Genomic DNA, 27704 nt, shown 5'->3' with positions numbered 1-27704 from the left:
GAATTTTTGTCCGTTTCCAAAAAAAAGTTTTCGACAATACTGTAAATCGTACAAAGCAACTGCAAAAATTGCAAATAAATATAGAATGCTAAAATCAATTCCAAAGGAAAAGAAGAACATGTGAAGAAATAAAAATAAAGATTCTATTATTCACCATAGCATACTCTGTATGTTTAGTCATTTGTTCAATCTTCATGACCACGTAGATGAAGGCATAATGAAGGCAACTTTTTTTTTGCCAACCTTTTTTTCTTATTTGCACGCAAATAGTTTTGAGGTTCCCAGAGGATGTCATCCATTTATTAATGAAATCAACATGGCCTAATTTGTAAAAAGATAGGTGAGAAAAGCGTGAGAGAAGAAAGGAGACAGGTTACATGGTTGTCAGAGAGAGAAGTCATCCATGGATGACGTCAGCGACTGATCGAGAGAAGAGGACGAAGACACGGAGAACTGGAAGGAGGGAACGAGAGATAAGGCAACGTCGTCCCAACAAAAGGTTAGTCAGAATAAACGGATTCAGAAGCCATACTGTAAATGCACTTAATTTTGCAGGGGTTATATTTCATAGTAGGTGAAAAGGAGTTTTTTTTAAAATTTGTAGTTGAAACAACTCTCTAATACATTGTACAGTTACGGTAGTACTAGTACAATTTGCTGTATCATGAATTCATGGATATACAAAAAATAAATCCACCGCTAAAGTTTCTGCATTTACAGTATTTTCAAACTGTTGCAAATGTTTAACCATGTTGTATGATGGAAAGCTTCCAATCGAACTACAAGTCGTAGTTTTGAGCCAGCAGAGCTCTGAACATGAATGTTGTACAATTTGTATAGAATCAAATGTGGACCTGAAGTATGTCACTTTAAGCTTTACAAAAATGTATAATTACCTCCAAATTTCCCCTTGCTTGTCGTAGGACATGGTGGGTTTTAGACACTGAAAAATTGGACACAAAAAATAAAGATCAAATATGAACATAGATATATTTCATTTTATCAGGTTAGTCTATGATCATTACACCAACTTACACATATTAGAAACACAAAAAATACTGTCAAAGTTTCAATAATGAACTGAGCTCACATTGTTTCACCAGTGCTTCTTCCATGCCCTGTTTCAGCCTATTGGTTCTCTGTAAGAAAAGATTGAATGTTAGTCCATCTTCACCTGCTCACTTTGGAACCCAAACATACAAACCTGGGATAGATTAGAGCCACCCAAAACAATATTAAATTTTCCATCCCGCAAGTACATTTTAAAAATGTACACACCAGTTCCTACAGCTAGAAATCTAGTGGATATCATTAGACTAATACCAGTCCAGAAGAGAAGAAGAAACTAGAAAGGCCAATATTTGCTTTGGAGCAAATACAGCGATGGGTTCACCACATTTTACGACATGGCAGGGAAAGAATGAGAAACACAAGGGAAAACAATGATTTACATTGATATAACTATAATATGAAGTAAAATACAACTAAAACAACAGTTGGATAGCTATTCCCTACTTTATTGGTTAGGATTTTTAATTGCATAATGCAAACTGTTGATTTTCAAAATAAAAAAAAACGTCCATGCCCCGCATTCCAATGCTGGAGCAGGAAAGCTTGAAACACCTACCAAAACACTTGAATACAGACATACTGTCAGTATGGAAATGCTCTGTGCAGGTGTTAATCAAGTTAAATCCCAACAGCCAATCAGCAAGAAATGCTCTGTGCAGGTGGAAATGCTCTGTGCAGGTGTTGATCAAGTTAAATCCCAACAGCCAATCAGCAAGAAGAATAGAGGAAAGCTGCATGCCTATTGGTTGATGCCCTGCATTCCATTGTGATGACTAATGCCCAAACGTGGTAAACAAGGCACACTAACACAGTAATACATTTGCTATAACACAGCCAAAAAACTCAAATAAAACCATTCTAAAAGCCTGTATCACAATAATTTAAAAAACGCCTAGGGGTATTTGCCCACTGTACCTCCATACCAAATTTCAGGACCTTGGGCCCTAAAATGAAGAAGCTGAATCCATTTAAAAAATGGCAGGAGAAGGAGAAGGAGAAGAAGAAACATCAGAAAAAGCAATATGGGTTCACCACCACTTCGTGGTGTGGTGAACCCATAATAACCATGCCTTCAAGTACCAGAGTTATCAACCAAGGATTGAGGTGTTCAAGAATTCATTCTTTCCTAGAACTATCGCAGAGTGGAACTCGCTGTCACCAAGTACAGTAGGGGCATTGTCATTAGGTAGCTTTAAACAATGTCTAGAGTTAATGTTCAAGGGTTAGGTGTAACAAGTCGATCGGTGTAATATAGCCAGCTGCCGCCGCGCCGTGTGCCTGCCTAGCTGGTGTGTTATGCCGAAGGGCGGTTATACCGGCTATACAGATACAGATACAGACCCCCCATCCCTACTCACCTCCAGTTTGTGAAGAGCAGACCTCATGACCTTCTCCTGAGACATTAACCGTTTCCTCAGGTTGGTGATCTCGTCTTTCAAGTTCTGGTTCTGAAGAAGGAAAATGATTTACAAGCATTACTACAAGACCTACCAATCAAAGATCTCAAAATCTCTCTGTATTTAGCCTATCCCTAATTGTTTTATAGACTATTAGCAATTAGGATGTCAAGTTTTATCATGTCTACCCAAGGAAAACATACTGTTTTTGCTCTGTTTCCTCTTCTTCACCAAACCAATAAGGTCAATGACCTGACCAGACTGTCTCTCACCATGGTAACTGGTGTTGGGTTACATCATGTTTCAAAATTATAGCAGGAGAGATTTAGACTACGTATACTGTCTGATCATACATGTATATATGAATGTGTTTGAGTTAGAAGTAACAGAGCAGACCATATGCGAAGGTAAACATTATGCATTTGCTTCGCAAATGTTATCTTTCTAGTTCTATATCTCTTTTTTGTGCTATGTTCAATAATACATTTTTGTTATGTTTTATATTTTCATATAATCTATGTTCAATTATTCATTTTAAATAATTGCCACCATACTGTGTACAATCAAGTTCTCTGTTCTTTATCAAGTAGTAGAGTTGGAAACTTTCTATGGAGTATTCTGGAGTTTTATAGCCTGGAACCTTACCTCCAGAAACACAATAGCTGTGCCATCCCCACCACTACCAGTAGAGGTGGGAACAGAGCCTGGGTCCCGGGCTTTCCAGAACAGCTTCAGCAGCCGGCTACACTCCTCCAGGTGGTCATGTAGGAGGTGGAGGGAACTCAGGGTGTCCTCAAGCGGCTTCTGGTCCCCGGGCTAGGCAGTAACAGGAAAGGGGATCAGTTAGGATAAACTCTTAACATGGCTTGTGAAGCTGTAGGGGCAGTGGGCTGTTCATCCACTGTGTCTAGGGCATGGTATTTGAAGGCGGAGCCCATCCCTCTTCTTCCAATGCCTTTTACCTCCCCAAACAAAGTCAGCTATCCATTTTACGTCTGGGTGGAGTGAGGAAAGTCGTGTTAAGTGCCTTTTCCAAGGACACAAGGCCTAGCCAGGAATGCCAGGGATTGAATCAGTAACCCCTCGATCATACATGTAGCCATTCAGACACTTTTTGCTGGTACCTTATATTGTTTTCCCCACCAACCAAATATTGTGAACATTTTCTCCCAGTATTTTGAGTCCCTTGTGTGGTCAAAATAGGTAGGTTTGAATGTACAGTGTGTGTACATAAAATTATTTCAGTGTATTCTAATCTTATACACATGTATTACTACTATTACGTTTTACAAAATACAGGTCTTTTTCATGCTTGAATATGGCAAGTGCACCAGAGCAAATACTGTGTAGACTTACATTGTATAATTGTTACAGAATATACAGTACCTGTGTAGAGTCTAGTGCCTTCTTTAGTGCCTTCAAGCGATCCTTGACACGGGACTGCACGCCGCGTACGGCCAGTCGGCTGTCGTTCACCTGGTGTCTCAGGGCGTCGTAGTCTTCTATCCGCCCCACCACGTACCGGTAACGGATGTCAATGTCAGCCGTGGATAGCGGAGACACTCCTGTAGAAACGAAGAAGAAATTACATATGTTTTATCTTCTATCATGTCCATTTCCCTATACCTCTTTACACATGAACATTGTAGGTTCCCAAATTGATAAACAGCCCAAAGCAATCTCTGATTTGCTGTGTTAACAGTGTGGACAAATGACATTCTTTTAAGTATGTGAGTACCTTGAAGATTCAATGTTCTAATGTTTCCACTTATCTAGTTAAAAATACAATCTTTCTAAATTGCACTAATACTTAAGTATGTAACTTTTTGTCCCTACTCAATAGTTAAGACAAGAAATCAGAGATTTAACACTTTTGGGAAGTTTTTTTTTTGTATCTGTGAATGTATTGGATCTGTATTGTACAACACTGTGAATGTATTGTATTGTATTATCATCCCAGGGGAAATACATGGCGGCCCAATACCATATCCTACCACCCAAGGAACACTGGATCACAACCCTGCCAATCAACTTAGCCCAATCTCCACCCACTCACTTCCAATTCTTGCTGCTGTGGACAAAATACATACAAACTCCTAATACTAAACCAGTGCCACCCAAAACAATACTTCCTTCCCTGAACAAATAAGGGCACCCATAAACAATGTATGAAATTCCCTTCTCTGCTAACCTTGCATGGAGAAGAGGTCGATGTCGTCCTTGTCCAGGACAGGGAGCGAGGCGTATCGAGCCAGGTGTCCCGTCAGCGGGCTGGTCTTCAGGCGCGGATGATTGGCGGGTGAGGAGTGGGCGGAGTCTGTCGTGTACGGACCCGACAGGTGAACGTCAGAGGGCGAGGCATCTGTGCACAGGAAAAAAAACTGTCAGTTAAATCTGAAATGCAGCTAAAATTTGTGGCATATTTTGAAGTACATGTACAATGTATGTTGAATCATAGATCAATCCTGACTGTCCTGACTGTTAATGTGTTATCGATATTTTATACAATACGTCATTATCGGATATTTCTTTTAACACTAAATCTTTTTAACGCTAAAATGTTACAATTGTTATTATTAATATGGAATTACATGTGACTTGCAACACAATTCAGGCTGTTTCAGCCTGCAATGTTGTTTTGATGAATAAAGTTTCAGTTTCATTACAATTAGCAGTTCAACCAATCAGAGAATGGCAAATAGTCGTTCGACCAATGAGAGACTGGCTGCATGTCTAAGAAAAATTTTGCATTTTGGGATCAGTGGGATCAGTAAGCCTCAACACATGTAAGTACCGGTCTCAGCCGTCTTGACGCTAGACGACAGGAACTGTGCCTAAGATTCGCAACTTCACTTGTGAACTCTGAGAAGTACCGTGAATGGTTGCCACCTAGACGGGGTGATACTCACCTCAGAACTCTCAGAAACTCTTTTACTCAGTACAAATGCAGAACTGCTCGGTATCAGAACAGCACTTTTCCCTTCTGCGTACGACTGCTAAATGATAACATGTAAATTTCCGTGCGGCCTCCATGTATATAAAATAGCTTATCTATAAGTAAAACGTTTTAAAATGTAGTCACCAATTGATTTTAATATATTGAATGATCGTACATTCCTGTTTTAATCTACGTGATAAGAATTCTGTATTATGTTGTCTAAGATGATTGAATTGTGAAAGAACCACAATTCAGCCTATGTAAGGCTGCCAGGGTTTTTATCCTCAATAAACCATTTCATCATCATCAAGTATTGTTTTTGGCTAGTCTGTGTGTATGTGTATGTGTGTGTTTCTGCAATTCCCACTGTACACGGGTGCCACAATGCCATACAACCCTCAATGCTACTGTCTTTCGTCTGTGGAACTGGAAGGGTACAAGGCAGTACAGATAAGGGGGTGAAGTCTGCCATCTCTCAGTAAAGGTATGTTGAGACTGTATTATGCCAAGCGTACCTCCCTGTCCCCCCTGGAAGAGTGCCCTCTGTGCAGGGCTCCTGTGCCCGTGGTGGTGGTTGATGTTAATGACTGTGGGGCTCTCCTCCTTCCCCAGCAGTTCCTTCACTTTCCGCCGGAGGGCGCTGTTACTGATGTGTAACTTCTCCACCTGTGAAAAAGAGGATTTCAATGCATTCTTAACAACCTGGTTTCCGAGTTTTTCAGTGTAACAATATTTATCAAAGTTATGTATATATAACTTGTACCAAAAACAATCATATATTTTGTTAATACATGTACTTTATAAGGGTTTTTCTGATATTGCTACATGCAATGTCTACATGTTATGGCCTGCAAAAACCTTTGTAGTGGTTTTATTTTTGGCAGGAGGGAAAATGATGTTTTCGAAGATTTCGTTTGAAATTATTCTGAAATTATTATACTTTTGTAAAGTAAACTTACAAAAACATATACTAGATGCAGCATTATGATTTTGCAATGTGAGGTCATTGTGAAAATAAAACTACTGCATTTACAGCTGCCAAAGTGCTCATATTATAGAATAAAGCTATATGAGCATTCATACGCGATGTACAACAAGAGTGGTGTTCAAAAAGAACACAATGGCGACGATGCATCTAAAGCTGACCGACTCTTACAACTTTTTGTCCCTACCTGTTCTCTCAGTCTGCACAATGTACAACAAGAGTGGTGTTCAAAAAGAACACATTGGCGACGTTGCATCTAAAGCTGACCGACTCTTACTACTTTTTCCCTACCTGTTCTCTCAGTCTGCACAATGTACAACAAGAGTGGTGTTCAAAAAGAACACATTGGCGACGTTACTTTTTTTCCCTACCTGTTCTCTCAGTCTGCGCATCTCCTCCAGTAGTGCGGACAGGTCCAGACCGGCCATGGCGTCCCTCCCGCCTGTACCGTCGCTACTGTTGAACCCGTTCACACCTGCCTCAGCTGTCTGCGCTTTCTTGTACAGCTTCTCGTACAGCCTGAGCTCCAGCCGCAAGGAGTCGGCCACCTGCTGGTGTTCTTCCAGCTGGTCCTGTAGTCTGGACAACTCCTGCCGCAGTCTGCAGTGAAGAGGAAATGTGGGTTTGAGGAAATTCAATAATCCATCATTTGGCTGCAGTACCAGTTTCTCTCACTAGGAGGTGCTGTAAACCCAACTCATGAACAACTAGAGATTCATTACTCTTTATTGAATTACAATGTACATTGCGTATCAACACGATGTTTACTTAGTATATAGGAGGATATTTAGTTGTCTTATCAGCATAAAATACCAGAAGGCAATAAGTCTGTCCTGGCAAAATAAATAAACAATAAATAAATAAATAAACAATCTTAGGTTTTCTCCCTCCTCCTGCACATTTTTTTAGCACTATGCTGTGTTATTGTCATAAAACCACTGCATTTACAGCTGCAAAGTGCTCATATTATAGAATAAAGCTATGAACATGCATGCACAATGTACAACAAGAGTGGGGTTCGAAAAGAACACATTGGCGACGTTGTATCTAAAGCTGACGGACTCTAACTAACAAACGAACCTGCTGATCTCTTTCTTGGCCTTGTTCAGTTCCGCTGACACCTTGTCGTTCTCCATGTCCCTGTTTGCCAGCTATGTTGTGTTATTTTCTTACTATCGTTGTGTAAACAAACAAACAAAGAAACATAACAAACAAACCTGCTGATCTCCTTCTTGGCCTTGTTCAGTTCCGCGGACACCTTGTCGTTCTCCATGTCCCTGTTGGCCAGCTCGGCGCCCAGACTCTCCACCTCCGTCTGCAGGATCTGCTCCTGCTTCTCCCTGTCTGCCAGCTGGTTCTGCAGCTGCGACACGTCCGTCTGCAGCTGTCCCCGCAGCCGCGCCAGGTCCGCCTGCAGCTGCGTGAACTCGGCCTGCGTCTTCTGCACCTGCCTGTCCCGCTCGGCCAGCTGCTTCTGGAGTTTGGACATGTCTGTCTGGAGGCGGGTGTTGTCTGCCTGGACCTGCTGGTTCTGCTTGTCCTTCTCTGTCAGCTGGGTTTGCAGCCGGGACATGTCAGCCTTTAGTTTCTCATTGATCTGAAGAAAACACAAGGGAATATCAATTAAATGACTGCGACTAGTAAAAAAACAACCAAAACATTGTAACGTTCCACTCTTTCCACACATTTCTATATCAAGCACTGGAATGATACATGTAGCTGTTTTTGACATGTTTTGACAGATTTGTGACTTTATGAAGGCATGTAGCTTTATATCTACTGAGATAAAAAAAAATGGTGGTTACATCAACTAGTCTTGTTGAGAGAGCCAATAGTACTGCATTTGTACTGAATGTATGTGAGAAGCTGTAACTGCAAAGTCCTAACTTGCAAATTATTAAACACATCCAAAACAAAAAACACTTTGGATGAGGAAATCTGTCTGATATATTGGCATAGACTGCCATTTTTTTACTTAGCACATTGTCATCATCTTTTCATACTTGAAGCGTTTGAAATAGTCCAAAAACAAGCTACATGAGGAGTCTCTTTATTTTTTGGTACCACCAATAAATAACTAGAACCAGTCTATGATATGACACAAGCAACTGTTTTCCATTGCCGACATCGCATTTCAGCAGCCTCACAAATAGCAATGTGCTATGGGGAAGAGTTGATTCAACTTACTACATATCACATTCACATGACAAAATACGACATACTACATGCCAACAAATTTACTTTGAAAATCCAGTTTTACAGACCTGAAATTACATATTGGGTGCCTTTAAGATATAATCAAATAAGTTTTGGAATTAACTAATTTGGTATTTTCACCTGGTGTTTCTGGTCCAGTTCAGCCTGCAGGCGGTCCACCTGGGTGGTTTTATCGGAGAGTAGCGAGAGTTTGTCGGACATGTGCGAGCCGTGCAGGTCGTTATCGGGGAAGTCCTGATGGTCCACGCCGGAGTTACTGTGGACGTAGATGTTGGTCTGGCCTCCTGAGGAACCAATCACACAGCAGGGTTTATTACTAGTATTAGGATTTGTAACGTAACGTCAACAAACAGGATAGAGACAAATGGCAGGCTGCCATCAACCTTCAGCAATAGTATGCAAGCAGGTCTAACCCTCAGGAGACGTGGAACAACTGACAACAAGATAGTGAGTGAGTGATTCCCTCAAGGTTATGAGTTTTCTGTATAAAACGTTCCTTTCTTTTTGCTCTATATTTTACAATAAGGTCATAGTAAACATGTACACATTGACAGCATACATGCACAGTAAGGTACAGAAGGCAAACTTTGTGAGTCCCAAGAAATGACCTGAGTAGAAGGTCTTAAATATCTGCCCAGAAAATGTCCAAATTCCTAACCCTCTAAGACAATATCTGCTTGCTTTTGGAGGGCCAAATTTCGTGAAGTAAAGTTTTCCCTGTTATACATTTGTACATGTACATGTAGCTTTATTCTGAAGCCAGATGATAATTTTATTCAAGAATTATGAAGGGTCACACTTGGTTCTCCCCCAAAAGAAACACCTCTATGCTGGTTAAAAGCATGTACACATGTTGGTGCCTAAAATACAGCATAGGGCCCCTTATGGTAGAGCTACAAAAATATGTGTTCTAGGGAAGTCAAATCGACATTGATATTCTAAGACGTTTTTAGCTGACCTCTGTTGCTCATGCTGGAGATTTTGTCCTCTAACTCCTGTCTCAGCTGCTCGTTGGAGCTCAGCGAATCCTCCAGCCTCGCTCTCAACGCCCGCAGCTCAGCCAGGTGTTCCTCCAGCAGGTCCCGCCCCCTTCCATCGCCATGGAAACCCGACGTCGTGGAGGCCGACCCGTGGCTGTTGATCGTCTCCGTGCTCTCCCGTAGCTTCTTGTAGGTGTCCAGCTCGGCGCGCAGTGAGCGGTTGATCTGGTCGCTGGCGCGCAGGCGGTTCTGCAGCAGCTCCATCTCCCGGAACGTTCCCGTGGACTTGCTGGAAACCGTCGTCGTAGACCCGTGTCCGGCGGACGCCTGTAAGAACTTTGACGGGAGTTGGCGCGACGGATACATCCCTCTCTCGTTGTCCTGCTCACTGTCTTCGGGATGGTCCGACTCGTGGCGCGAAACGGAGGTGAAGGTGTTCGTGCTGGTCGTCGACTCCTCGTCGGAGGAGTATCCTCTGTTGTCGTGGAGACGGGTGCGCCCGGTAATGTCGTCCTTACTGCTGTGAATGCTGGGAGGGAGAACTTTCTCCCTGGGAGCAAACATAAAATTGTCCTCGCTCGAAGCGGGATTGTTTCGCCCAGGCTGTTCCAAGGAGTACTCATCACCCCCGTTGGGAGGATACGCCCTCTGCCGCGGCTGTTCCCCCAGATTGTCGTCACTCCCGCTGACGGTCTGTGAGCCGTGGTTGGCTGAGCGGCCGCTGCCGACCCTGTGCGTGCCGCTGAGGTCGTCAGAAGCCTCCTGGTTGGACTGGTCGCTGTCCCAGCCGGTGCTGGCCTGGTCCGAGGCTGACGGCGGGAAGGTGGAGCCGACGGGCCGCGTTCTGCGTAGCTGGGACCGCAGGCGGCTGATGATGTTGTTCTTCTCTTTAGCATCCTTGGTTGCTCTACACAGAAATGACATAGAAGATTACAAAAATGTCAAATTCATAATATTGAACATCAAACCATTTGTAAAGTTTGATGTTCCCTAATATCATAAGGGCTTATATATAATTATACATTTATATTGTAAAAACGTCTTGTTGGATGTTGTCAAGAACTGTTGTATTTTTTTCAACAGAATTAAGTGTCTGTAGGTCAAGCCCAAAAATACATGTAGCTGCTCTAAATGACAGTGTTGTAGACAAATGGTAATGCTGTGTTGAGGGCCATTGGGAATGATTCTAAACATAGTCATGTATGTGAAGGTACAAAATGTAGTAAGGTCACATGCTCAATTTGCCAGATGTACAGTCAGTACATTTACTAGTATATAGCAGATATTTGTTGAGGAACAGAGATACGTGCACCATGTTCAACACGTGTCACAAGTACATTGTATGTTTTACTTAGACTTAGTTCTTCCAGCTTCTATTAAAACAGTGGGCACATATACATGTAGCATCTCTCCTCAGTTGTAGAATGCAGCATTCATTATCAATGACAAAAAGATGTACTAAACTTCTGAAACAGAAACTGTTGTACTTCAGTGTCATTTGTGACCGTTTTAGTAGATTATAACTTTCATCTTCACCTCTCTAACTCATCCTTCAGCTCCATAGCTGTGCGCTGGTTTTCAGCCAACTGGCGTCGCAGGTGCTGGGCGTCAGCCACCTGTCCCTGCAGCTGCTGGTTCACCTGCTTCAGGTGCTGGTACTGGTCCTGCTGCTCCTCCAGGGCTGACCTCAGCTCAGCTATCTCCTGCTTCAGGGGTGTGGGGCTGTCAGGGAGAAAGACACAATGCCATGATTATATTACTTCAACACTGATATTAAAAGCAATGAACAAAAGCCATTCATTTTCTAGGTGTTTTGGGTTTTTAGTTAATGTATTGGAACTGAATTGTATGATCATGGGGAAATACCCTATTAAAATACATCATAGAACGTCTAACCCTTGGAAGACGGGGAACAACAGACGATAAACCGGACAGTGAGTGAGTATGAATGGATTATTACTCTTACAACTGTATGACGTATTTTACATCCACCATATTTTATATCGTGACTACGCAGTGCACAGTGTGTATACAGTGTACATGCCTGATAACTTCATACCACATCCTACTAGACCACCGAGGGCATAATGGGTCACAACCCCGTCAATCAACTGACACCCAATCCCCACCCACTCGCTTCCAATCCACTCTGCTCAGGAACAAGCTACAAATGTACAATACAAACTCCCCATATGCCCGAGCAGCCCAAAACAATATTTCTATCTGAGATGTAAAAAGATTTCCCCAATTTGAAATTACACGGTTTGAGTAGAGATGTGCTGGTACCTGGGTCTGTCCTGCAGCTGCATGAGTTGATCCTGCAGCTGTAGTCGCAGCGCCTGATTGGCCTGCAGACTCTGCTGGTACTGGTCCTTCAGGCTCCGCAGCGAGGAGTCATCAGACGCAGAGCTGGCATTATCTGGGGCGGAAAGAAAATATTATTTAAAAAAATGTTCTTTTCAAAACTTCAAGAATCACAACAAGCCTCTACATGTACATGTAACAGCCCTTCCACTGGTTATATCCCTACATCCAACACATTTGTTGTCATTTTGATAATGTATATATTATGTATATTCAAAAAGCCATACTGTGACCTTAGTTGTTTGTGTTGTCAAAGTTGACTCAAACACACAATTCCTTGACATACCATGTAAACATAGTACATGTACAAAGTCCAACTCTGAGCAATTGAGTACATGTGTTTTTTTAGCTTGCTGTACGGCATGCAAAAGTCTAAAGAAACTCTCATATATACACACATGCTTTCATTATACATTGTAGTTACACAATGTACATGTAATTCAAATTCAAGAAAAGAATCATGTTTGTTTAATATTAATGATATCAATGTGGCTTTAGAGCCATACATGTATGTCCAATATGTACATTGTAACCAAGCCAAACGTATGTCACGGCTGGACATACATACATATGTACCACAGCAGAAAATTGTGCTATACCAGGAACATTTTGTTTTCAAAATACCTCAATCTTTCTATGAGCAAGAGCAAGCAATATTGAGTGTTGTTTGCACCGGTGCAAGTAAGCAAAAAGAAGCAATATAATTCGAGCCCTGCATGCCAAATTCAACAATGACGTTGTGTTGCTATGGTCAAGATCACTTAGTACTAACTACGTTTTAGTGTTAACCTACCGTCCAGTCTGTCCTTCAGTGTTCTGGCCAGATGCATGCTCCGCTCCAGTTCTGCCATCACCCCCTCTGCCTCCTGCTGAGTCAGGTTCAACAGCTCAGGGTCCCCCCCCTCGCTGGCAGACAGCAAGTGCTCCAACGTGCGGCTCAGCTCCTCCAGCCGCGCCCGCAGCAGGTGGCACATCTCCCGGCTGTCCCGCAGCTGTTTGCGCAGCTGTGACAGCTCCCTGGCCTGCGCCTGCACCAGGGAGTCCTTCTGCGGTGACACTGACAGCTGGTCCTGTTTGGGACATCAGGCATTGACATTTTGTAAACTTGAACAAGTCTAACTTGACAATGTTGTCAATACTATGTACAGTTCTCATTTCAACTTACATGTATATCAATAATTATTTGATTATTCATATTTTATCATTGATACCTTCTGCATGTATTATTTCATGAACTTGAATCTGGACTTACATGTATGTATTTGAACTTGAGCTCAAATTTGATTTGTAAAGCACAATCATTTAATTCATAGTCTTTTGAGACTGACTGACAAAGAGATTATTTTATTCCTCTTTCTTCAACATTGTTAATCTAGCTTATTAGTATAAAGTAGGAGGGCCTATTAGCACATTTTTCCAACATGTCAATTTCTTTCTATTACAATGGAGTTGTGTGCAATGAAACCTTGCTTTTGTTGTGAAAATAGATTTTAAGCAATTTCCATAATGAAATGGCTACTTTAGAACAGCTACATATACAGTATGTATTCTCAATTCTCAATCGCTTAAAGCAACACGACTGTGTTTATATAATCAAATGACAGCTAATTCAGTCTAACCTTACTTTAACCTTTAGCACACTGAATTAGCCACTTGGCTACCGATTCTCAAAGTGTTACAGTGTTAGGCAGCAATTATATAGAAGGTCAAAATAGATAAAACATGCAACTGAAATTTGCCTTACCTCAATCTTCACAATATTAATTTCTGCACTTGTCTGGCAGCAATTTGCAATTACTTCTAGTCAACACAGAGGCTAGCCCTTCACTGTTGTATTTAATAACATTAACAGTTATCACCCAGATATCCAACATTAGCTCCTTATATGGGCACGTCATGACAAATGGAAAGAGACAATGGCCTACAGCGAGAGTCTTGTTCAGGTCGTTGCTCTCCTTCAGCTGCTGTCTCAGATCCTCCACCTGCTGCCGAAGCTTCTCGAAGGCGTCCTGATTGGTCGAGGGCTCGGACAGCGTCTCCAAGGAGCGTGCAAGCGAGCGGTTTGGCGTGAGCTGGCCGTCCGATCGGCCCCGCATCCGAGACTGCATCCCCCTGGGGTAAGATCGGATTACGGGACTTGGGTGACAAACATTTAGGTGTCATGGCCAATAATAGACCTTTACTGCTACCTAATGTAATTAGCACTTCAACCAATGACAGAACAGCATCGGAGACTCCATCCCCCTGGGGTAGGATCGGATTACACAACTCGGGTGACAAACATTTAGGTGTCTGACTCTGAAGGTCATGGCCAATGATAGACCTTTACTGCTGGCTAATGTAATTAGCAGTTCGACCAATGAGAGAGTAGCTGCATGTCTGTCAGATACTGGCATTTGCATGTTATAATTCAGTCTGCATTTCTACATACATGTACACGTGTAGATGGAAGTTGGCAGAGCTGTGGGATCAGTGTCATAGCTGCTATAATTGTAGTCTTGTTGAGAAATCGGTCATGCTGTTGGGGTCCCTTGGGAATGCCTCTAAATATATACAATCATGTACAAATGTATGTAAAGGGTAGAGAGGTCACCTCATGATCAATTTGCCAGATGTACATTTGTATATGAAATATTTTGTTACACTCGTGAGTGTCACAAGTACATTGTATGTCTTATTGGTTATGACTTGGTTATTCCAGTTCCTATTGGAACATTTGGCAGTTTTATCATCTCTCCTCAGTTGTAGATACATGTAATTACAATATACATGTAATATCAATGACAAAAATTTCTGTGAATAATGACTGTCATCAAGTTGGCAGAGACTGATTTTGCTGGTCCAGGTAGGCTAAGCTGTTTAATGACATCTCTTTTACACATTGATTTTTGTCCTTCAAGGATGACTAACTGCAGCAAATATTTCTGTCACATGATGGAAAGACGAGTGCTGTGACGTGTCTGTGATATTCCTTGTTTAATCTACATTACACTATTTACACTATATCCTAGTGTTGAAGACTGCCACCTACCTGATCATACGTCGTGATTTCTCCAGCCTCTGTTTGAGCTGTGCGACCTGTTGTTTCAGCTCGTCCACGTTGTCCGTGTTCCCGTACTCCTGCAGGGTCTCCAGACTCAGCAGGCTCGTGGCCGGCGACCGCGTCATCGGAGACGCCGCCGGAGAGATCCCCGGCGACAGCAGCGAATCGTCCAGCCCCTCCTGGGACGCATAGCGACTCTGGAACCTCTGGAGGCTCAAGGGAATGTTGGAGTCGCTCTGCGCCTTGCGCGGAATCTTCTTGACCAGTCCTGCGTCTTCCAGCATTTTTCGGTACGATTTAAGTTTCTGCGCTTGTGCACGCACCGTGCCCTCCGTGGCCGTAAGCTTCTCCTGTAGTCTTCTGTTCAGAAGCTTGAGTTCCTTCTCAGACGTCTTTAACTGTTCGATCTGCTGTCTCAAGGATGCGTTAGCGTTGTGAGTTGTCACTCCCTTCTGTAGTACGGGCAGCCTGCTCTTCCGAGGCAGTTGAGAGGAGGTGTCAGAGGATTCTTCCTCCTTGTCTCTTACATGTACGTCGCCTCGATTCCCCTGCACCTGTTCAAGTTGCCCTTTCAGTCTCTCGATCTCCTCTGCAAGCTGCACGATTAGCTCGGGATTGAATCCCGGAGTATCGCTCTCGGGATCGGAATTCATCTCTAGCTGTTTCTTGAGCAGGTCCACGAGGTTCTCTGAAGCTTTAAGACGGTCTTTAAGACCTTTAACCTCCATACGTAGGTCCTTCTCCGACATGGCGTCCACCTCTTCGTCTGACCTGCTTCCAGGTGACTCCTTCATGAGCTGTTCGTTTTCCTCAATGAGCTCCATGACTTTGTTCTCCAGTTGTTTGATCTGCGCCTGGTACGGGCTGGGCGATCGCAGCTTCAGCTGCTTCTCTAGCGCCTGCTTGTCGTCTTCGCTCTTCTCCAGCTGCATTATTGCGTCCTCCAGCTGCTGCTGCACTTCTGTCAAAAGCCCCTTCTCCGCTATAGGCGTCATTCCTCTTACAGTCTCTAATTCTTCCTGCAAAGCTTGGTTTTCTTTCTGTGCGTCGTCTAGCTCGGCTTCTAGTCTTTCTACCTCTTTGGCAAGTTTGGGGAGAGTCTGTTGCTCTGCGACGTTTTCCCCGAGTGGGATGGATCGGACCTGCTCGCTGATGGCGCCGTTCAAGCGCGCCTGTAAGTCATCGTTTATCGCCTGCATCCTGCGCAGCTGCCCCCTCAGGCGAGCCACCTCGCTCTTCAGCTCGGCCGTGGAGAACTCGGAGACGCTCAGTGCGTCCAGAGGACTGGGGAGGGAGATCTCGATGTCGGTGGAGCGGGTGAGCGGACTGGTCTGTATGTTCTTCTCAAACTGTGGCCTCAGGTCGTCGATACTCGTCTGTAGAGCGGCGTTCCAGGTCTGGACTCGTGGACGATCTCGTAGTGAATCTGTTGCCTCCAACACTAAGTAAAACAGAAGTAAAAGGGTTAACAAGGGCATAAAACAGTTCAATGTGAATTTCAAACCCTCAGAAATATTACTTCACACACCTTCAAAAGCGAATTTTCATTGAGTAAATATGGTGAAATACATTTGTATTTGTCTCTTCCTTGCAAGCAAATGGAGAGACAGGTCTTGAAGACAGCTCTGGTCCTGATGCATTTTAGTTTAACATTGTTTAATGATATTTCTTGTATTTATTGGATCACTTCAGCTGACACGTAAGAAAAGAACAAGGAAAAAAAGAATCCGAAATCTGAGACACAATCCACATTTTTTTCCTGACCTTGCTGTGCTGCCTGGTTGATGTTCCTCTCCAGTTCCGCCCGTAGCTCACTGTTCCTCCTGACATAGTCTTCCAGCTGTCTGCGCAGTGTCTGAACGGCTGCTAGCTCGATGTCCAACGCTCGACTCTGAGAATCTCTGTAATAAAAGACAAGACAGTAAGACGTTAAGAGAATTTCTCTGCTAAAAATCAACCCTTTGAACATTCTTCTAACAACCATGACCTGTGAACCAACAAATTAAATTGGTGTGGCCTTCGCTTATACATTTACAATGTAGGTCAAAACTATATAAACGTGACATTTGTCTGAACATAATGATCTTTAAAGGCTCCTGTTTGAAAAAAATCTCCATTGACAAGCCCTGCATTTTCTACTATGACTGTACAATGTCATGTAAAACAAAAGCCTTTGTACATACGCACATGGTACATACTAGCAAAGTAGTAATTAGGGAATTTGCTTTGTATCTATGGGGTCTTGGGATGTAGTATGTATGAGTCACACTTGAAAACAAGAGACCAGTTGTGACCTGTCCTCACAACTGGTACTCAAGAGTAAAAAAATAGGTACAAAAAAATAGGTATAAGGTACAAAAAATGTAGCATCATTAGGCCACAGCAAGAAAATTTTATGGATGACATCCTCTGCAGACCCCAAATCTAATGCGAGCAGGCAAAAAAAATAAGGCAGGCCAAAAAAAAGAAGGTTCCTAGATACAATTTAAATTTTGACTCAATCATTGTACAAATGGTTTTGATTCAGTGGGAACATCACATATACACAGCCAGCATCACATATCACTGCGTCAAAGTGAGAAACAATTAAATCAGAGCCTTTTCTTGTCTCCTCTCTTCATAGTTATCTGCCATCCACCTTCCGGCATGACAACAGACATCTTTGCCCATTTTCGGCATGGTGACCACTGTCAAAAGGCAAAAAAATTCCTTGTTTTTTCCCCCAAAAAATCAGACGAAAATTAACCTGTGCGCTGATGTCATCCATAAAAATTACTTACTGTGGCCTTACAGTAACTAAATCATAAGCTATTCTTGACCCCATCTGACCTTGTGGCTCCCAGCTCATCCCTGTAAGACTTGATGAGGTCCTGGTAGATTCTCCGCTCTGAGTCAAGGAGCTCGTTCAACTTCTTGGTCTCCTCTAGCTGGTCCTGAAGGCCCCTCTGAAGCTGGGGGAAGAAAAAAAAGTCTATTACACTGAAAAGCTAATTTCCCACTGGTCGTGACAGAGAAGACAAATGCTATTGTACAATATTTATAGGTTCATTGTACGGGGGAATTCCACTAGCTCTCTCCAACAAGTATACATGTGTAAGGGGTTGAAAATGACACTTTTTATGCATATTGTAAGAGGCCATCGTCTTTGAAGTTTTTGTGGCCAGCATGTTAATCTGGTTATGCTAATTCGAGGCTATGATGATAGGAACATCAAGGACCTGTCGTATGGGTGCGAAATATTGTGTTGTTCCCTTGCTAGACGACTGTCTGCATTGCAATATGTGTCCAGTCTGTGGTTTGACAATAAAAGCTGGGTGTTCGGTGGGTTGGGAGGATAGTCTAGAGGACAGTCTGAGACAGAGACAGCTCGCGAGAAGGTTACAGAGAGAGACTGGCCCACCCCATCGTCTCCCGTGCGTGTGTGACGGCAATGCCTATGTCCTGCGTGTGTTCTTGCTAGCCCTGTAGTTAGTCTCCCGTGCAGCATCCTAAAAGAACCCGGTGAATACCACCTCGGTTACATTTGGCGACGAGGATGGGATGCTGTTTAAACCACCATCTAGGGGGACGCTGCAGGGCAGAGCCACGCTAGGACCAGGAGGGCCGGAGCCGCGCACGGGAGGGCAGGACCGACGCCAGAGACAATCGGACCTCAGCAGGTCGGCTGTGGGACCAGGACGCTGCGAGATCGAAGCTGGAGAGCCGCACCGGAGAGGCGGGAGTCTGATGATGGAGGTGCGGACTGCAGGGCCGGGAGAGCCAAGACCACGAGGCGTCAGGGCCGTGACCGGGAGAAGACCTGGGCGGCCAGCCGGACTGCTGAACCAGAGGAGTCGGCCGAATGAGTGTGCCTGTGTGATGCGGTGGGTGTGAGAACTTCATGCGCACAATGTCAGACCGCCCAAAGCTTAGTTTTGTTGGCTCAGAGTTTAGTTGAGGTTGTTAGGTTTGATGTCAGGATTCTTATTATGTAGGTTTTACGTAGGAAGAAAATCTGCTATGGGTACGTAATCTCCGGGGAAACCCAGACTTCGGGGGTTGGGCTACGGTCCTTCAGGAGATTGTGTCGCCCGGGATTGGAAGTCTTGTCGTGTATGCAGATGTTTAAGTAACGGTATTCGATAGTTGGTTTAGAAGTGGTTTATCTTTATCTTTTTCTGGACGTCTGAGGTTTTGTATCCCAAGTTTGAACAGGGGTGCCCTGTATAGTCAGGAGTTGTTAGTATGTCCAGGATTTTGAATATCTAAAAGGTTGGCAGTTTGGCCGGTTGAATTATATTTATGTTAGCATTGTGTCCAAATTTGTTGTCTTTCGTTTGTTGTATTTGGCTGTTGTCTTTGAAAGCAAATGTTTATCACCTGGAGCACTGATTTGTGTGAGAGGATTAAAATGTTTCCACAATAATGAATCAAGTAGAGTAGGTTGTGAGGAGCTCTATTCAGACTGCCGTGGTTTGAGCTGGGAAGTCGAGATCCACGTGCTCCTAGGGTAGGATGTGTATCGAGCGAGCCTCGGTCGGCCTAGTTTGCGAGATTTGTAAGGAAAGCATTATATCCTTTTGTTTCTATGAGAGTTTATTTGTCAGTTTTGTCACTGTTTAGTTTAGTTCGTGTGGGTCGGTGGAATTAATGTCGCTTGTTGGAGAATATGGTGTTGAGACAGAGTTCTGTGGGAGTTGGTTCTCCCGTACGTTGAAGTTAGAGTTATTTGTTAGTTATGGCGGTCAGGCTGGGTGTGTGTGTTTGTGTGTTCTCGTCCCCAATTCCTGCATAGGTCCACGTGGGACATCGAAGCTTGGCGATGGAGAGGTCAATTACCGCCGCGCCATCCGATCCCGGAAGAGCGGCCCGTCCGAGTCATCACCCAAACGGGGACCCCTGCAGCGACGCTATCTTCGCCGGACACCCTTCGACTAAGGACCGGTGAGAGCTACCGCAACTGAGGGGCGACTGCGGCCGGACGTTCGTGCCCCTTGCAGCGACACGGAGGAGGGGAGGAGCACAGCTTGGAACCACCACCTGGTAAGCAGCCTTGACGCGCGCTGAGGGACGAGGCTGAGGGACGAGAGACGAGTCCTAGGGAGGAGACGAGAGCTGCGACGATCAAGTGACGCCGGCGAACGTTGACGTGAAGCGACGTTTCCACGGACCTGAACTCTGACGAACTTTGGAAGTTGTAAACGCCTAGCAAACTGAACTCTATTAATATGTGAACTCCTTATCTTATGTTTCTAATTTGATCTATTCTATGAAACAATATCCTCCATGCCTAGGTGAGGAATTGCAATTGTGTATCATGTGTACTGCTTGCATCCTGTTTTATTTTGTATGTCATATATGTTTTGCGGTAGTTAATTTGTTGTTTTTATGTACAAAAAAAAAAAGCTGTTGTACTCTCGCCGGGACGGCTCGCATTTAAATAGGGGTGGGTGTAAGGGGTTGAAAATGACACTTTTTATGCATATTGTAAGAGGCCATCGTCTTTGAAGTTTTTGTGGCCAGCATGTTAATCTGGTTATGCTAATTCGAGGCTATGATGATAGGAACATCAAGGACCTGTCGTATGGGTGCGAAATATTGTGTTGTTCCCTTGCTAGACGACTGTCTGCATTGCAATATGTGTCCAGTCTGTGGTTTGACAATAAAAGCTGGGTGTTCGGTGGGTTGGGAGGATAGTCTAGAGGACAGTCTGAGACAGCTCGCGAGAAGGTTACAGAGAGAGACTGGCCCACCCCATCGTCTCCCGTGCGTGTGTGACGGCAATGCCTATGTCCTGCGTGTGTTCTTGCTAGCCCTGTAGTTAGTCTCCCGTGCAGCATCCTAAAAGAACCCGGTGAATACCACCTCGGTTACACATGTACATGTAGAACAGTGGACCACAGCTTAACATCCCATATTAAGGACTGCAACCCCTTCCTGACATGACTGACATGTGCACTAATTTGCACTCCCAACCTCTTGGTCCAGATGCAGGGTCGCTAACTACTGGAGTACGCACACTACCCTTAGTTCATGGAAGGAGCCAAAAACATGATATTCCCACTTAATCAAATTATCTGGCTTGGTTGGATTTTTGTACTGACTGACGTATTGAAAATCAGGTTACAAGTGCATAATACACCATTACTGTCAAGAAGACCCACCTTTGACAAATGCAAGCAACTGGGAATTGGTAATTAAATTACCAATTCGTAAGGAGTCAATGTCATTTGCACTTGTTTTTAGATCAAGCATTAGTCTACTACTACATGTGTACATGTAGTTTTCAATAAAAAATGTACGATTGCCATCTTTTCCCAATTTCTCCTTCTAATGTTGCAACAAGAGTGCTAGAGGACCTATTAAGCCATGAAAAACAAATAGTTACACCTGAAAGGAAAATAAACCTAGCACAATTTGACTAGCCTGGGTACCATCCGGATTTTCGCTTCGCAATGCTTGAAAAAATCTTTTGCGGAGCGAAAATCTGGATGTACTTTTTTGAACATTGCTGTGCGAAAATCCGGATGTACATGTATTTTTTCGAACGTTGCAGAGCGAAAATCCGGATGTATTTTTTTGAGTGTTGCGGAGCGAAAATCTGGATGGTACCAGGCTATAATTTGACAAGGGAAGGGGTAACAACAATACCTTGCTTTGCTGCAGAAAAGGACACTAACGATACATTGACTATTTTGAGAGTTCCTTCCCTTCCCTGAGACATTTATAGCACCGTATGAATGTTCTGGTTAAGCCTCTAAAAAGGGCGTCAAATCCGTGGTATCTAGCGGCCGAACTACTTCATTGAGCGTTGCCGTGCAACAAACGCGGTGCTTTGGCATTTGGCTCCGAGGGAAAAACCGTCCAGCGCAGAAGTGACTTTTATCGACTGGGCTTGAGTAAATATTGTCGTCCCTGTTCAAACAGGGTTTAACAAACATCAACCTGGTCGACCATTCAAGTACTGTGTCAATCAATAACTCTTACATTGACTGTAATAGATCAACCTGTGACCTGTACTATATCCACTTAGGCGATGACATAACATGCCTGTAAAATACATTTGTAGTCAATACCGGTAGATGCGTATTTCTAATGCACTCTTAGGCCACACCAATCTAATTTGTTGTTTCTCGGATTTTTTAAAGAAAAAAATGAAGCAACAGGGGAAAAAACAGGCCAAGGCACCCCATGGTAGCCGGGAATGTTACAATATGAGCCATGAAGTGAACATACCAGGCTGGCTTATAATTAAAACAATAGATATTGAACTTTTAATAAAACAAAATTGCATTGTTACATTGCAAAACTTTAACAACTAGAAAGACTTTCTTCAACCGTTGGGGCCAAAATATGTCTTTCATTGAGCATTTTGCCAGTGATTTAGAACAAAAAATTTTTTCTTTTTGAAAATCAGAAAAAAATGGAAAGGGCGAATCTGAAAAACAACAAATTAAATTGGTGTGGCCTTAATATCTTCCTTTACAGAAAATGTTAACCTCTATCAAATGCGTCCAATGATATTTCAGGACGGCAAAACAAAAAGAAAATATTTTGTCTGATATTGACATTTACTGCCATTTCTTAGCACATTTTTGTCATCATTTCCTACTTTGAAGCATTTGAGATGGCCCAAAATAAAGCAACGCGAGGAGTCCTTTTATTTTTGGGTCCCACTAATAAATAACTACATGTAGAGCTAGTCTACTATAAGAAGCAAGCAACTGTTTTCTGTCAAAGACATCACATTTTTGCCTCACAGATATAAGTCTATGGAAAGGGGTTGATTCAACTTACTAGTACTACATGTACATTAAAAGAATAACCAGAAATTGAGGTTGAAAATCAAGTTTTCCACCCTGAAATTTCAGTGAATACCTTTGACATTTACATATACATGTATCCGCCACTTCGAAAAGCGGCATTTGAAAGATTAGTGCGGTACCCCCAGGCACTACTAGTAACTTGTTATATTATTATATGAAGTTTTGCAGGTCCTGGAGTACATGTACATTATATAGGGTGATGTTGCATTATTTTGTGGTGGTGGATAGAATTATACAACTTGGTAGAATTATGTTAGTATACACTAAATGATTTCAACAGATTCTGATACAGAAAATCAGCCACTTTTAGGTAAAGTATCAAGTAGAAATACCCCCCTGCTAAAAATGGATTCTCCCACTGAGTACCTGTTGCTTGGCCTTCGGTGATTGGTCCCCTCGCTGGGATTGCCTGGAAGACAACTGGTTCCTCTCAAGATCCTATAAAAATATATTTAAAACCTTGTAAACATGTAGCTTTGGTCACAATTCTCACGTTATGATTGTACAATGGGTTTTGCAACTCAGTATTCAATTCTGGTATTATTTCTGTGCTTAAAATTTTCAATACAGACAAACGTTGCAGGTATACAAAAAAGTACTTTATATTTGTGGTGCTTTTATATTCATGGTCACTTCTGTACTGCAAATTTATCATTACCACAAACAAATAATTTGCTGACTTTCCTTCTTCTGAACTAACTAGATTGTAGAACTGTAATAACTAGATTAAATAGTTTGATCTTCTTTATTTGTTCAGAAAGATGATTTGTATTGTTTCATTAGTTCTTCGAATTGTTTTTGTTAATTTCCTGTTATTTTTGTCTTCTTTGTTTAAATTTTGTTGCATTCAGTATCAATGGTAACTTTTAATCAGGGAAGGGCCAAAGATAAACCATCAGGTTTCTGGCCCTCCCATGCATGTCTAATTAACTTCAATTGTTATATTTCATTGTGAGAAATTTTGCTTCCGCAAATATAAAGTGATGTCCAGTATTTCATGCATGACTTTACCCACCTTGATGATACTGTCCTTAGCCCTGACTGCATCTATAAGTGCGTCGATGTTCTCCTGTTTAGTGCCCAGGTCTTCCTCCTGTTCCTGAGCTTTTCTACGTACTTTGGCCTGATGAAAAAAAAACAGAGAAATGTTAAGCAAGGATTTCTCCAAGGCTTGGTATCCCCACTGGAAAACATGCCCTCACTGTGCCGGTCTCTAGAACTCACTCCACCGGCAGAACTTTCATACATACTGCAGTACACATTTGGAACAGTCTCCCAGACAACGTGGTAAGCCTGATCACTGACAACAACCTCCAGTCATTCAAAACAAGAGTACACTGGCATCTTCTTTCCACCACCAGGACTTCTGCATGTAGCTAGAACCTTGCAGTTGCTGTAAACCAATGATTACCCAGTAGTGTTACAACCCAGGTAAATAGTTAAACTATTGTTACTTTATATTAGCACATTATAGAAGAAAAAAAATCTAGATCCAATGGCTTAGAGTGGCTAGGCCATAGCACATAACATTGACAGGTTCAATCCCTGCCTTGGCATTCCTGGCTACATGTTGTGTCCTATAGGCAAAGGCACTCAACACGACTTTCCTCACTCCACTCAGGTGTAAAATGGGTAGCCTCCACAAGGCCTTTCTACAGGAATACGGATCGTAGAATTCGGCAAAAAAGAGAGGAAAAGTGGCCAAGGTAGTCCAGCCGCGGGGAGGTAGTTTCTTTCCCTCCGCGGCCAGTCAAACCTACAAGGCGGACAAACTCCCCTGGCAAATATTCTCCTATATATTGCCAGCGTAGTTAGTCTGGTAAAGACTATAAAATGGGTACCTGACTTCAGTTAGGGAGGTAAAAGGCATTGGAAGGAGAGGGATGGGCTCTGCATTCTAACACCGCACAATGGACTAACAACCCACTGCCCCTACAGCCTGATAAAGGCTACAGAGTCTACAGAGACTTAAAATGGACCAAGCCAAAGGACATTACAGGGCGTTGGCAGACGGATATTCTGCTAATGGTGTATGAACTATCAATAATTCAGTCATCCGAGTGCACTGCCATAGGAAAATTTGACACTTATATGGTTCCCTGAAAGAACTGGGATGATTTAACAGTGCTACAGGGCTCGAAATTAATTTTTGGGAATAGGTGCACTGGTGCACCCAACCTAAAAAATTGGGTGCACGGAAAAATTTTTGGGTGCACAATATAAAATAAAACCTAATTACAGATCTTACTGCTCCTCTTCTAAGCTTGAATCTGAAATGGGAGCTAACTTCAAAATCTTAAACAAGTACAACAACAAAGATTTTACTATTTTTCTGACACTTAGATGCCAAGAATATCCTGTATACTATTATACATTTAATATGTACAAAAATACCTACAAAAATACTTGGGTGCACCAGTGCACCCACAGAAAAAAATTGGGTGCACAGCTCCAAATTTGGGTGCACTAAGGTGCACATGCACTCAGTATTTCCAGCCCTGACTAGTAAAACAGAAATCCATGAGGGTCACACATGCAGACTTCTCAAGGGCAAAAACATAGTAATGTACATGTAAATTTCCACTATCTTTCTCTGAACTGCTTTTAAACCACAAGACATCAACTGGAGTCATAAGCATAGCACTGTGCCAAAAGTCTTCATAATAATGTTCCTCAATTTTCCTACACTAATTCAATAAAATTTCCTCATTTTCTGTGACTGAGGAATAGATAAAAAATGGATTTTACTGGACAACATGTTTAGAAAAACTGAACAAACACAATTCGCATAAGAAAATCGACGGGGGAAAGAAAAAGTTTTTTTAATACAAAATGAACAACTTATTTTTGCAAAATCATGAAAATTATGTGAACCAGTTTATATTGCTATGATTCAATGAAGTTTGGTATGAAACTATTAAAAACATTACAGTTGACGGATATCAAGAGTTAGACAGTAACATATGCATAGAGTTGATGACAATATTGATCTGTTAGTGCAGATCAGACAGACATTTTGGATATCAGCCAAAAATGGTATCTCCCAAACATAGTCCATCACCTGCATAAGAAATCACTACTGACATGTCATCCTTGGGCCTAGGAAAAAAAATATTGTGTTTCCTGTTTCCTGACCGACCCTAGAAAAAACTGCCAACCCTAGCCTATTTTTTGTGTGGACCCCTGCAAGGGACATAATTTTTTCAAGGTGATCAGCCTTTTCTAGCTCCATGATCTGACACCTCAGTGATGAAACCTTGTACAGTCAATTTTTCCAATATTGCCATTGAAAATATACAAATGTAAGTGATCTCATGCATGTTTTACTTTGTTAAACTGTGTAAGTTGGATCGCAAGTTGGATCACTAGAGATTGCAACAGTCTAATTAAAAAAAAGAAACAAAATACACATGTATAATCCCTACTTACCAACTCTAATTTTTTAAAGGCTGAAACAGGAAACACAACATTTTTTTTCCTTAGCCTTGTTTGACATCCACTGCCTACTAAACAGAACAGTGTTTTACTATAATTGCACTATAGTGACTGTACAATACGTTTCTAAGATTCTATTCTAAGATATACATGTATATTTCTTACCAATTCCAGCTTGGCTTGCTTCTCTGCTTTAAGGGCATTGTTGAGGGCCTGTAAGACATAGGAGATAGTAAACACCATTGTCTATTCTAACCTTAACACATACATGTAGATCTATGTCCGGCCCCAACCCTAACACATAATACTACAGGAGGTATGTACCAGGAACTCCAGCTATTCTGAGGCTAAATATGGGGGTTCTCTTCTTCGCAAGCTCCGAAGAGAACTATGTTTCCCGTCTATTTCACAGACAAACACACACAATTAGGGTAGTGAGCTCACCGTCACCTCAGTACGGTCGGGCATTTATTGCAATTGGCTCGTCAATTCAGTAACACCATTACTCTCTACACATTGTAGCTCTCATAGCATGTACATACTTATACAGGAGCCTAATACAACAACAACAAGTCATGTGCTGCGAGCTGGCGACCTATTTTACCCTGGTTGCCAATTGTTTAGCCAAAGTCGGGCTGGTCGGTTAAACCAATGCTCTGTCCAGCGGATGTTTAACGCATCCTGACTTGTAAGTAACTTCTAACCGGCGAAGTTCAAAAGCTCATCTACGTGAACAAGGTTGAAAACATCCTGGCTAAGCAAGTGATGCGTTACAGGTACACCTGAATAACTACTGACCTTCGTAAGTAACGTGGTTCAAAATACGACAATAACACAATTCTGGAGTATATCAGAGGTTACAGCTACACAACATACTGAGTACAGCAAATGGCCACAATGTGACTGGGAACGCTAGCAAGGCAGGTATCTTGCAGAGAAGAGACAACATGAAGGTTATGTAACAACTGATACGTACGCTAAGTCGCAGGTACCATTGAGGATAACGTACAGTGCCATGACGAATGTACGAGTCTAGATAAGTCAGTAAGAACTAAGGTAGCACGATGTCTTATGAGATGAGAAAACATAACTAACGTTCTACAATCCAGGTGTTCTCGGGTTAGTCATGGGAGGGTTGGGTGGGAATGTGACCGTACAGAGAAAGGTTGAGCCACGAATGACCCTTACGAGGGTTAGGGAGGAAGGGTCAGAGGGTAAAGGGGCGGAATAATTAGTATCAGGGTAGGGGTCACGTGATTGTCTGTTCAGCCGACGGGAAACGAGATTTCTCTTCTTCGCAAGCTCCGAAGAGAACTATGTTTCCCGTCTATTTCACAGACAAACACACACAATTAGGGTAGTGAGCTCACCGTCACGATGCAAAAGGATAGCATCTCTGTGTATACCCTTGTACACAGAGAGACAACATGACCGGGAGGGAAAGGATGATGATGAGGTGGGAGAACCGG

General features: G+C 42.7%; 1 protein-coding gene across 1 annotated transcript in view; it reads right to left on the bottom strand.

The window, feature by feature from the left end:
- Window positions 1-869: 869 nt before the first annotated feature.
- Window positions 870-27704, bottom strand: part of LOC109482297 (myomegalin-like) — an 81493-nt gene continuing 54658 nt past the window's right edge. The window contains exons 26-46 of the mRNA XM_019784981.1: window positions 26401-26448; window positions 23816-23923; window positions 23167-23238; window positions 17825-17946; window positions 16760-16896; window positions 14984-16436; window positions 13878-14064; window positions 12746-13022; window positions 11875-12007; window positions 11125-11310; window positions 9567-10495; window positions 8729-8892; window positions 7609-7988; window positions 6763-6991; window positions 5922-6072; window positions 4660-4830; window positions 3855-4033; window positions 3114-3284; window positions 2430-2519; window positions 1091-1139; window positions 870-943 (exon numbers count right to left, since the gene is read on the bottom strand). Coding sequence (XP_019640540.1) covers window positions 870-943; window positions 1091-1139; window positions 2430-2519; window positions 3114-3284; window positions 3855-4033; window positions 4660-4830; window positions 5922-6072; window positions 6763-6991; window positions 7609-7988; window positions 8729-8892; window positions 9567-10495; window positions 11125-11310; window positions 11875-12007; window positions 12746-13022; window positions 13878-14064; window positions 14984-16436; window positions 16760-16896; window positions 17825-17946; window positions 23167-23238; window positions 23816-23923; window positions 26401-26448 — 5310 coding nt within the window. The remainder of the gene's footprint in view (window positions 944-1090; window positions 1140-2429; window positions 2520-3113; window positions 3285-3854; window positions 4034-4659; window positions 4831-5921; window positions 6073-6762; window positions 6992-7608; window positions 7989-8728; window positions 8893-9566; window positions 10496-11124; window positions 11311-11874; window positions 12008-12745; window positions 13023-13877; window positions 14065-14983; window positions 16437-16759; window positions 16897-17824; window positions 17947-23166; window positions 23239-23815; window positions 23924-26400; window positions 26449-27704) is intronic.

This window comes from Branchiostoma belcheri, unplaced genomic scaffold (genome assembly GCF_001625305.1).
Source record: "Branchiostoma belcheri isolate BF01 breed outbred unplaced genomic scaffold, Haploidv18h27 scaffold6, whole genome shotgun sequence".
NCBI lineage: Eukaryota > Metazoa > Chordata > Leptocardii > Amphioxiformes > Branchiostomatidae > Branchiostoma > Branchiostoma belcheri.
This window is presented reverse-complemented; position numbering and strand designations above follow the sequence as displayed.